Source organism: Drosophila sechellia, chromosome 3R (assembly GCF_004382195.2).
Source record: "Drosophila sechellia strain sech25 chromosome 3R, ASM438219v1, whole genome shotgun sequence".
Classification (NCBI taxonomy): Eukaryota; Metazoa; Arthropoda; class Insecta; order Diptera; family Drosophilidae; genus Drosophila; species Drosophila sechellia.
In genome coordinates this window covers 19,105,692-19,115,327 of record NC_045952.1, presented here as the reverse complement: position 1 = coordinate 19,115,327, position 9,636 = coordinate 19,105,692, and the positions used below count along the sequence as shown (strand labels likewise).

The 9,636-nt window shown below is 42.5% G+C and overlaps 4 protein-coding genes across 6 annotated transcripts; 1 reads left to right on the top strand and 3 right to left on the bottom strand.

The window, feature by feature from the left end:
* Window positions 1–241: 241 nt before the first annotated feature.
* Window positions 242–1,514, bottom strand: LOC6607135 (chymotrypsin-2). The gene is given in 4 exon segments (XM_032721742.1): window positions 242–601; window positions 664–830; window positions 833–992; window positions 1,142–1,514. Coding segments are annotated over 4 exon segments (762 nt in total). The 5' UTR covers window positions 1,274–1,514; the 3' UTR covers window positions 242–298.
* A 318-nt stretch (window positions 1,515–1,832) lies between these two features.
* On the bottom strand, window positions 1,833–2,854 carry LOC6607134 (chymotrypsin-2). Its single transcript, XM_002031884.2, has 3 exons — window positions 2,707–2,854; window positions 2,279–2,641; window positions 1,833–2,213 (listed from the first exon to the last, which is right to left on the bottom strand). The coding sequence occupies exons 1-3, from the start codon at window positions 2,836–2,838 to the stop codon at window positions 1,911–1,913; spliced, it is 798 nt and encodes a 265-aa protein (XP_002031920.1). The 5' UTR covers window positions 2,839–2,854; the 3' UTR covers window positions 1,833–1,910.
* A 164-nt stretch (window positions 2,855–3,018) lies between these two features.
* On the bottom strand, window positions 3,019–5,711 carry LOC6607133 (serine/threonine-protein kinase ULK3). Of its 2 annotated transcripts, XM_002031883.2 has the most exons (7): window positions 5,510–5,711; window positions 5,294–5,442; window positions 4,692–4,916; window positions 3,901–4,631; window positions 3,656–3,840; window positions 3,512–3,598; window positions 3,019–3,128 (listed from the first exon to the last, which is right to left on the bottom strand). In XM_002031883.2, the coding sequence occupies exons 1-7, from the start codon at window positions 5,594–5,596 to the stop codon at window positions 3,030–3,032; spliced, it is 1,563 nt and encodes a 520-aa protein (XP_002031919.1). In that variant the 5' UTR covers window positions 5,597–5,711; the 3' UTR covers window positions 3,019–3,029. The 2 variants fall into 2 exon arrangements, with proteins under 2 accessions (XP_002031919.1, XP_032577632.1); XM_032721741.1 differs by having other exon boundaries at window positions 3,019–3,598; window positions 5,510–5,709.
* Window positions 5,712–6,171: 460 nt separating this feature from the next.
* LOC6607132 lies at window positions 6,172–8,251 on the top strand. 2 transcript variants are annotated; one of them, XM_032721334.1, is made up of 7 exons: window positions 6,172–6,240; window positions 6,506–6,644; window positions 6,710–6,848; window positions 6,909–7,038; window positions 7,143–7,237; window positions 7,469–7,705; window positions 7,765–8,251. In XM_032721334.1, exons 2-7 carry the CDS (start codon window positions 6,571–6,573, stop codon window positions 7,864–7,866), a joined length of 777 nt encoding a protein of 258 aa, XP_032577225.1. In that variant the 5' UTR covers window positions 6,172–6,240; window positions 6,506–6,570; the 3' UTR covers window positions 7,867–8,251. The 2 variants fall into 2 exon arrangements, with proteins under 2 accessions (XP_032577225.1, XP_002031918.1); XM_002031882.2 differs by having other exon boundaries at window positions 6,188–6,265.
* The last annotated feature ends 1,385 nt before the right edge of the window (window positions 8,252–9,636 follow it).

The window sequence follows — 9,636 nt, the reverse complement described above, 5'->3', positions numbered from 1 at the left end:
TTTCAACTACAGTTTGATGAACACTTTAAATCCAGCAAAACACTGCTTTAAACTGCTTGAATAGTGATAACTAAAACCACTGCTTTGGCGCCAAATCAAATTTGCTTTATAAGCAGCAATAGCAATATGCTAAATTTATAGTTAAGAATATAATTCCCAAGATTTATGGCCCCTTAACCCCTTTATAATAATGACACAGATAATTTGCTTATCGCCCCCCAAGGAACAGGTAAATACTGCCAATCTGATTTTTATTAAGTGGTTTAATTTTCAATTTATTGAACAATGTACTTTGTGACTAAGCCGATATGGCTTGGTTGCTTTTGATCCAGTCAACGTACTGGCTAACCTTACAGTAGACACCCGGATAGGGAGCCACGGTGCAGGGTTTCATGCTCCACGACACGATGCCCACCTGCTGGCCATTGTAGATGAGGGGTCCACCGGAATCCCCGCTGCACTGACCCTTTCCTCCTTCGTCTACTCCTCCGCAGATGTGATATTTGGGATCCGTTTGGCCATTGTGCCGGCTGGTGCACTCTGCATCCGAGTAAATCTTCAGGGAAACCTCCTGTAGGGTGTCCTGGACACTTCCATAGGTCTAGAAAAGATCACACTATGAGTTAATCCTATTTAAAATCATATTTTCCATTGGAAACCCACATCATTGAGACCCCAACCGATGAGCACTCCCTCGACTCCAGCATCCGATTGAGGCACAGCAGAAGCCAGAGCTGGCAATTCCACCGGAGCCACAGAGACGCCATCGAACTCAAAAGGTTCCTCCACCATTAGCAGCGAGATGTCATTGGCATTTTGGCGAGTAGGATCACCACATTCGGACCCATGGCACTAATATTGGTCACTCCAAACTGAATGGATAGGGTATCCGCAGGCCGACCATTGGTGCAATGAGCAGCGGTCATCACAAAATGTTTCGAAATAATAGAACCACCGCAGGAATGCGCGCCATCGTAGCTCCTTAGGGATACCTTAGATTTGGATCGGAAAATATAGTCTATTAATTTATTGATTATTAAAAAAAATCTGTTGATTAACTAATTTTCCTCGTTTGGGGCAATTCCGTTATATTTTAATCATTATCATTTCTTAAATTTTGTTTCACTTTACATTTTCTTACCACGAAAGGATATTTCAGCACACTGGAGTCCGTACCATTGACCACCCTTGATATGGGAGGCGCGGCCTGACCAACCGTAGTTACAGTCAGGATAACGATTAAACTCAGGCTGAGATCTTGATTCGACAACATATTTGGCCAAAAAATGGCACCCCCACGTTGGCTACTGCTTTTAAAAGCTCGCCGAATATGCACGATTAATATTATTTACGACTTTAGATAGGAGGTTATTGAATCTGTCGACATTGATAGAAAATGGTACTCTTCAAGCTCACGAAAACCTTTTAAAAAAGAAAGCCACAATGCGCAAATTTAAATGGGTTTCCCAACGAACTTTGTGGCTAAAAATAATGAATGAAGCTGTCGGACATAAGTTTAATTTTGTAAATAAAACGAAAATTACCAAATTTGAGATTAATGCTAATTTAAATATAAGTTTATTAACCAATTTAATGGTTCTACAATTGTTTCTTTAATTGGAAAGTATTGAAAATCGACTGTAAATTAATTGAAATTGTAAATTATCAATTGACATAGTTATTTACATTACTCACTGACTAAAATGATTTTAAATCAAATTATTGATTAAATTCTATTATAGGAAATGGGAACTTAACCCAATATTAGTATGATACTCCTTATCAAACAAACAGGCAAATCCCAAGTACCTCACTTGACACCGATTTATGGCTAGCAAGGCACCACTTTAATCATTCAATATCAGTTTTATTTATTGCATACACTATTCACACAGATAATGCGATGATGACTAGGCCAAGATTATCTGGCTCTTCTTGATCCAGTCGATATACTGGCTGACCTTGCAGTAGACACCCGGATAGGGAGCCACGGTGCAGGGCTTGACGCTCCAGGACACGATGCCCACCTGCTGGCCATTGTAGATGAGGGGCCCACCGGAATCTCCGCTGCACTGACCCTTGCCGCCTTCGTCCACGCCTCCGCAGATGTGGTACCTGGGATCCGTGCGACCGCCATGGCGTTCGGTGCACTCCTCGTCGGAGTAGACCTTCAGGCCCACCTCCTGCAGAGTGGATTGGATGTATCCGCCAGTCTAAAGATATTAACGCTGGGATTAGATGCTTGAACTCAAAATATAAGATAAAAAGGAAAACCAACCACATTGAGTCCCCATCCGATGAGCACTCCGTCGCCACCGGCATCCGTTTGAGGTGTAGCAAAGGCGAGGTCCGGCAACTTCACGGGCGCAACAGTGACGCCATCAAACTCGAATGGCTCCTCCACGAGCAGCAGTGCAATATCGCTGGCATAGTAGTTGTTGGGATTGTAGTCCTCGTGCTGGATGATCTTCTTCACGCGCACCACATTCGGACCGGAGGCATTAATCTTGGTCACTCCATACTGAACGGACAGATCCGACGCCCTGCGTCTATCCGTACAATGGGCAGCAGTCATCACGAACTGCTTGGAAATAATGGAGCCACCGCAGGAATGCGTGCCACTGGGTCCACGCATCGAAACCTGAAAGATATTAAGATAAACATTAGTTTCATTTCACCGACATTACAACACTTGACCCAACTTACCACGAAGGGGTATTTCTCCACGTTGGAATCCGTGCCATTGATCACACGTCCCATTTGGGGAGCTCCATGGGAAATGCCCGCGATGGTCAAGAGGGCGATTACCGCCAGGCAAAGATCCTGATTCCGCGACATTTTTCCAGCTGAAAATGAGAACCCTATCGCCCGACAGCCGCTTTTATAAGCCTTCTGACATTGCCAATTCACATTGATTACGATTATTTACAGCCATTGATAGGACGAGATTATACCTTCTCCTCGATTAAGTGAGAGCGTCACTATCGCGTTATCTTGACCAACATCAAACGAAACTGCTTCGGTTATCTTTAAACAATTTTAATCAAATTAAGCACAATGAACAGAATGAAATAAACGAGCGGCGGTTGCGACCAGCCCTGGAATGTGATGGTTCTCAATGAAGTGCGCTTAAAATAGAAAATCAAAAGGTTCAAAACTTAACAACGGTTTTCAGCTGCAAACATGTGGGTGGGTCAGTATACAAGTAAAAGGCCATCGGTGTTAGGACTTACATAACAATTACGAATACGAATAACAATAAATATAGAATGGGCTATTGGGGAGCGTTACAAATAGCGGTCATGTTACTGCTGTACATAGAAAGCGAATCTAGTAGAGACATTTGTATATCTGTATATTGTATATAATATCATAGAAGGCTACGTGACTAAGCGATGCTCCTTGCACATCGACCTACAAAAATACTCTAACAAATGCGCACCAGGCGCCGAAAATTGCTCATCGAATTCAATTCATCTTTTGTTGTCTACTGTATGCTGCAGCTGCGTACCGTGGACAGCTTCTGCTCCTCCTCGTCCAAGTGTTTGGCGCTCAAAATGCTCTTGATGCTCTCCGCCTCCTTCATCCAGAATTCCAGCTAAGATATGGTTGTTCATAAGTGAATTTGTTAGCATAAAATGCACATCTTGCTAACCTGCTGCAGCAACAGATTACGGCGTTCGCCCTTTGGTTCATTGTTCACGAACGGCACCAGAATGCCCAACGCTGAGGTATACGACTCCAGTGCTGCGTCCAGCTTCCGCTCGTAGAGGTATAGCTCACCCTTCCGTCCGATTTCCAGGCCAGTCTTCAGGGACGGACTTGAGTTCGAAAGGGCATCTAAAATGAAGGAGCGCGGTATTATAGAACACCAAGTTTACAAAACAAATAAAATCGTACATAGCTGTTTATAGCGGGCATCCGGTTCCAGCATTTCTGCAACACTCGAGCTGCTGGGCTGCGCAGCGGGTAACTGGGTAGCTGGAGAAGGCTCTTTATTCGCTGTGGCTGCTGTAGCCGCCTGCCGTTGCCGTTCAGCCAACATTCTGTACTCGTCCTCGATTATGCAATTCTTGATTTCCTCGGCGCGCTTTGTGTAGGACAAGGCACGATTGCGCAATGCCAGGCGCTTGGTGGCGTCCGTCTCCTCCGTGATGAGCGGCACAAAATACTGCAGGGCACTGCAGTACAGATAGTAAGCCTCCTTGTAGTTGCGTTTCTCATCGTAAGCGCATGCTTGCGTGACCAAATCAATGGCCTTTTGCAGTGTGTGCTCCGTGGGAAACGTCTTGAGATCGAGAAAGGGATGCGCAAAGAAGTCCGCGAACGAAATGCGCGCCGTGGGCTCGTGGGCCAAAAGGCGGCGCAGGAGATCATGGCACTCGTTGCTGATCCGAGCGTTTGGTGGCAGTGTTATGGCCTCGGCCTTCCTGATCCTCAGCAATAGCTCCTCAATGGTTCGCGAACTATACGGCGCCTTGCCGAATAGGCATTCGTAGAGGATCACCCCGATGCTCCAGAGATCCGCCTTGGCATCGTACTGATGCTTGCGCACAATCTCCGGGGCCATGTAGAGCGGCGATCCCTTCAGCTGTTGATTGATTTCGCCCAGTTTCAGGTGCTGAGCAAACCTATAACAAATTAGAATTATTAGTATAATGTATCTATTATAATACTATGTGGCTAACTACCCAAAGTCTGCCACCTTCAGAGACACATTGTTAGCTCCGCGGGTAAGCAGCAGGTTCTGTGGCTTAAGGTCGAAGTGGGAAACATCGTTGGCTCGCATGTACTGCACAGCGGCAGCCAATTGGCGCAAAAAGTAGCGACAGGTGCTCTCCGGCAATGCCTTCTTGGTTCGTATAAAAGCGGATAGATTGCCGGCATTGCAATACTCCAAAACGATGTAAATGTTTCTGAAATAAAGCAGACATTAATAAATAGTTGTAGCATTCTTATTTTTGTGCCTTGCTGAAGAATATCGATTTTGATTAACTGCTGAATTGGTCAAAACTCGATGAATAATTGCTCGAACTTCACACTAATAATTGCATAATAAACATAACATAGTGCAATCACTACCAGTTCCTAGTAACTGAGCATGTCTTGAGTAGAATAAATGTACAAAACTATCATTTGAATTGAAGAACTTCTAAAGAATCAAACGTGAGGTATCTTTAGGTAAAGCTATAAAGGATTGTTAGCTAAACCTGCCACCATGTTACCGCCTACATATATGCTAATCCTGCTGGAAGGATGAATCATCGACTGATTGCATGGAACGATGGCATACTTGTCGTCCCAGAAGAAATCCTGCAGGGTCACAATGTACTTGTGCTTGAGTTCCCGGAGGAGGCGTATTTCGGTGATTAGGTTTTCCCGCGAGGTTTGCGACAACGTCGACATTTCCACATACTTGATGGCATGATAAGTGCGCTGTTTCTGCAATGATAAAACGTAAATATTAGACCCTTTGCGCTATGTGATGTGTATGTAACTGGTGTCCCACTTTGTGCCGCGCTTTGTAGACGGTCGCATAGCTGCCCGCTCCGAGTTTGTCGAGAATTTCAAAGTCCGTGATCCGCGGCAGTGACATGTTGGGCCGGTCATCTAGTTCTGATACCAAATATTTTCAAAATTATATGTTTATGTTTTCCATTGGTCGATTGTTTTCGCCCTCCTCTGCTCACACACACACACGCGCGCGCAATTCAGGGCTTCGCAATTCTTAATGATATCGCAGTCAAATTGATCGCAAAATCGATAGCAATTAATCGAATTTAAATCATATGGCAATATAACACAATTGAATTTTGTAAGATATATTAAAAGTTTTCACTCAGGGATCAGAATTAAAATGATCATATGATTTAACTGATTCAGCAGACATACATGAAGTTCGGTTATGGTGTTTTTTATAAAACAATAACAATAACTTCAAATATGCAATGAACCAAATCTATAAATATTTTTAAATTGCATAAGTTTATGAACTCAACCTCTCATAACCATAAACATCTCAGTTATGAATACCAATTTAATCATTTTTCTTATATCCCATATAACATTTAAAATAATAAATAAACAGGCGCCCAACTGCTCAGCTGATTAGCCAGTGCTGCCCAACGACGGCCATATCGATAGCACTTGTTGCTCTATCGGTATTTGCTACTTTTTTTGACGCACCCCTGGAAATAACTGAGCCCTGATTCGTGTGTTTTGTTTTTGATGCGTTGCGAGGTGATTAATATTTCGTTTTTTTGGGGTAAATAAATGCAATGGCATTTCAATTATTGTTTTCCGAAAACTCTACATAGACTGCAAAACCATAACACAAAGATATATAACGTTGACCACCTTTATAAGTGTTAAAAAAGCAGCTAAAGTTTTCGAAAATGTTAAGCCTTGCTTGACACACCCAAAATACACAAATTAAGCAAACACGCCCTGGTCAATAAATGAACATAGAACTCGCTTACTAACGGTTATGTTTCAAATGTTTTAGTTGCTGATTAAAGGATTGATAAAGGACTTGCCTTCTTACACACGTGACGAGACTTACAAGGCTTCATGATGAATTACGGTAGGAAAACGCCCTCCACATATCGGTCCAATCCGTCGGTTTATTCCCATGCCACGGGAAGGTAAGTTTCCCTTATAATCTCTATAGTAATATGACCAAGCTCATCTTCTATATATAATCTTCTAGATCCTCGACGAATTTACACTCCAAGATGTCCCGATCCACGCGATCCGTCAGGATTCCTTGGTACCAGAGACCGTTGCTGAAAAACAACCAGTACATCGATATACAAAAGGGTGCCATGCTGGTCGGATTGTTTGCCATTGTAGGAGCGGAAAATCCTTATTGAGAAAGTCCTTTTTAGTAACACAAAACTCCCTTGCAGTTCCTGTCCCTCTTCACCATCGCCACGAGCATCTTTGACATCTACTGCTATGCGATGGCTGCGCCAGGATCCACACATTATGGCTACTACATCATATCCTATGAGTTCGTCTATGTGGGCAACAAGCATGGTAAGCTTGTTAGGTTATGTTAGGTTATGTTAGGATTTTATCCTATTGGAAATCGTTGTTTTAAATTGAAATATCTTTTTATATCCCACCTGATTTATTTGCAGTTCGCAACATGCTGATTGTCTTTGCCTTGTTCTCGCTTGTCATGGCGCTGATAAACTTTGTGACCAGTGTCCTCCTTTGCGTGGCTCTGCGCAAGGTAAGTTTGGGTTTGGGTATCGTACAAATGTTGCATGCAATTCATTTACATTTCTCATTGCCCGAAAGCATAAAAAGCTGGGAGAACAGAAACGCTTACTGAGCAAAAGGGTAACAAAACGCATCCTGCACAGTCATAACCAAGAAATTAGCACATAATTCCATCAATTGGCAAACGAGTTTTTATGTAAAAAACCCATTATAATTTATTTTTTTTATAATGCTACCATAGGAATACGAGAGGAAGGTTATGCCCTGGCTGTGGTCCTTTGCCATATTTACTGTTTGGCGGGCTTTGGCACTGATCTTCTTTGCAATTGTCAACGATCTGTACTTTGCCTACAATGTGATTATGGTGCTCCTGTGGACCATTTTCTGTGTGCTGTCTATATATGGATGGGCCGTGGTGTACTCTCTGTTTTTGGAACTGGTGGATCTGACCAAGCTGGAGGATCTAGCCCATTTACGCGTACGTATACCAAGTAATCATATATAAAATATGACTAATGAGTATAATTACCTTTCCAGATGGGCACAATGGCTTCTCTGCACGCATCCACCGCCAACTCACTAGCAGGATCGCGGCCAACCACTCCTCACAGCACCGTGTCCACCATGCCCGTGGGCTAATAAAAGTATTTTCCATCCATCTATGGGGCTCACAACGAAATTGCACAATCTAGACCGTCCGAACGCAGCACAAGATTACCCTGATGCTTCGCACTCGAACATTGCTTAAACTATAGTGTACATTCCATCCACCAGTTCAGTGCCTTAGAGATGCGCCTCTCGAATACCACAAATTTTAACCGCGAAAAAGCGTAATTAGTTAGTAAGTCCATTCCGTCCAAACGCAAATGTTTTTTGTATACTGTTGAAGAATCTCTGACTTTACATATGTACGAATGTCAACATATCGTGTTTTTTATATGCATATATAGATGTACAACCCGAATTGTAGCTATGTATCTAAAATATTAAGCGACAAGCAATATAAAAAATACGAAACCAAAAATATGAGTCTAATGACACTTCTGTTGGGTGCATTTTCGGGCGTTACCCAAAAAACGCCCACATTTGACAGCAGTTCATCTGAACTCATCTGCGTCAAGCAAACAAAATGATGTACGATAATCTAATTCACAGAAATTCCATGAACTTTATGGTTTTATATATGTTGTTTTATATATGCAAATTAAATCCTTTAAAAATTGTTTGGAAGAAATGTATCTTTGAAGTGCTCTTATAAAATTTCAATAGATGTTCAAGTGTCAGCCTTATGGCAAGAGTTAATTTGCAAGTTGTTGGGATTTTTGCAATTACCAAAAAATCGAAAGGGGATCCCACTATGTGCATCTGGAATTTCCTGACCCGCCATCAATCTGGGGAGCACAATTGCTGGGACTTGTTTGCAGCGTTGAAAGTCAGTGCTCTGGTCATTAACACCCGAAATTATTAGCCCCACACCGCAAAGTGGGGCATTTCAAGTACACACGGGCACAAACATTCGCCGTGGGATGTGCGGAGGCCAAACAAAGTTCAATCAACTGTTTTTGTTAATCATTCCATGGATGACGACAACTCCGGCGATTTCGTAGTACTATCCACATACGCATTTGTATGCGTGCTTCCATTTGCTTGGTGGTGATAAAGCCCAAGCTCGAGCTTTCCCACCCACCCTATGCTGAATATTTTCTCGTCTTCTAAGAGCAGCACTCTGGTTTCCTCGTTCAAGTGGGGTAATTTGAACAATTGCATTTGGAATTCAGCTGGAAAACAAACTACGTCACCGAGTGGCGATTCTTTGTGGCCTTTATGTGCTATCTTATTCTCAGGTCTGAAATGTTTATCTATTTTATAGCCATATCTTGTGCAATTAAAAAATGAACCAACAGCAGTACTTGTAGTTACATAAGGCAATATAGTAAGAACCCCTTTTCATTTTATATTAAATAAATAATAAGCTTAAATTTACTGCGGGAAAATACTTACATCTTGGATTAGATGAACTTTTAATAATATATTTATTTTAGAAAACAAATTAGTTATGGTTTTTTGAAGTGCACAGTACTCTTGTTTAAAATATCCACCCATGGTCCTTTGTCTCTCATCTCTGAATGCCGTTGTTTCTGTTGTTGGTAGAACGCAATTTGTTGCATGCGCCGCTGCCTTATCCAGCAACAACCAAGCTACGCAGAAACAACATCCCCGTGTAAGCCAGGCCAAAAATAACAAATCATCTCGGAAAGGGGGATGGGGTTGGGGTCGGTGGAGGGTGGGTCGTTAGCAACGTTTAATTGTTTACTGCACTTTTCGATTTGGCTTGCTACGCATTAAAGTTCAGCAAATTGCGTTTTCTCCGAGTCCAGTGTTGGTCTTCTCTGTTTACCTGAATTGCTC

Bases quoted from the DNA above. Each gene is read 5' to 3' on its own strand.
- LOC6607134 (XM_002031884.2), bottom strand. From the start codon at position 2,838: ATGTCGCGGAATCAGGATCTTTGCCTGGCGGTAATCGCCCTCTTGACC. The intron at 2,642-2,706 runs GTAAGTTGGGTC...AATATCTTTCAG, and splicing joins TGGAGAAATACCCCTTCGTG to GTTTCGATGCGTGGACCCAG. The intron at 2,214-2,278 runs GTTGGTTTTCCT...TAATATCTTTAG, and splicing joins TCGGATGGGGACTCAATGTG to ACTGGCGGATACATCCAATC.
- LOC6607133 (XM_002031883.2), bottom strand. From the start codon at position 5,596: ATGTCACTGCCGCGGATCACGGACTTTGAAATTCTCGACAAACTCGGA. The intron at 5,443-5,509 runs GTGGGACACCAG...TTATCATTGCAG, and splicing joins TCTACAAAGCGCGGCACAAA to AAACAGCGCACTTATCATGC. The intron at 4,632-4,691 runs GTAGTTAGCCAC...AATTTGTTATAG, and splicing joins CTGAAGGTGGCAGACTTTGG to GTTTGCTCAGCACCTGAAAC.
- LOC6607132 (XM_032721334.1), top strand. From the start codon at position 6,571: ATGATGAATTACGGTAGGAAAACGCCCTCCACATATCGGTCCAATCCG. The intron at 7,039-7,142 runs GTAAGCTTGTTA...ATTTATTTGCAG, and splicing joins CTATGTGGGCAACAAGCATG to TTCGCAACATGCTGATTGTC. The intron at 7,706-7,764 runs GTACGTATACCA...TTACCTTTCCAG, and splicing joins AGGATCTAGCCCATTTACGC to ATGGGCACAATGGCTTCTCT.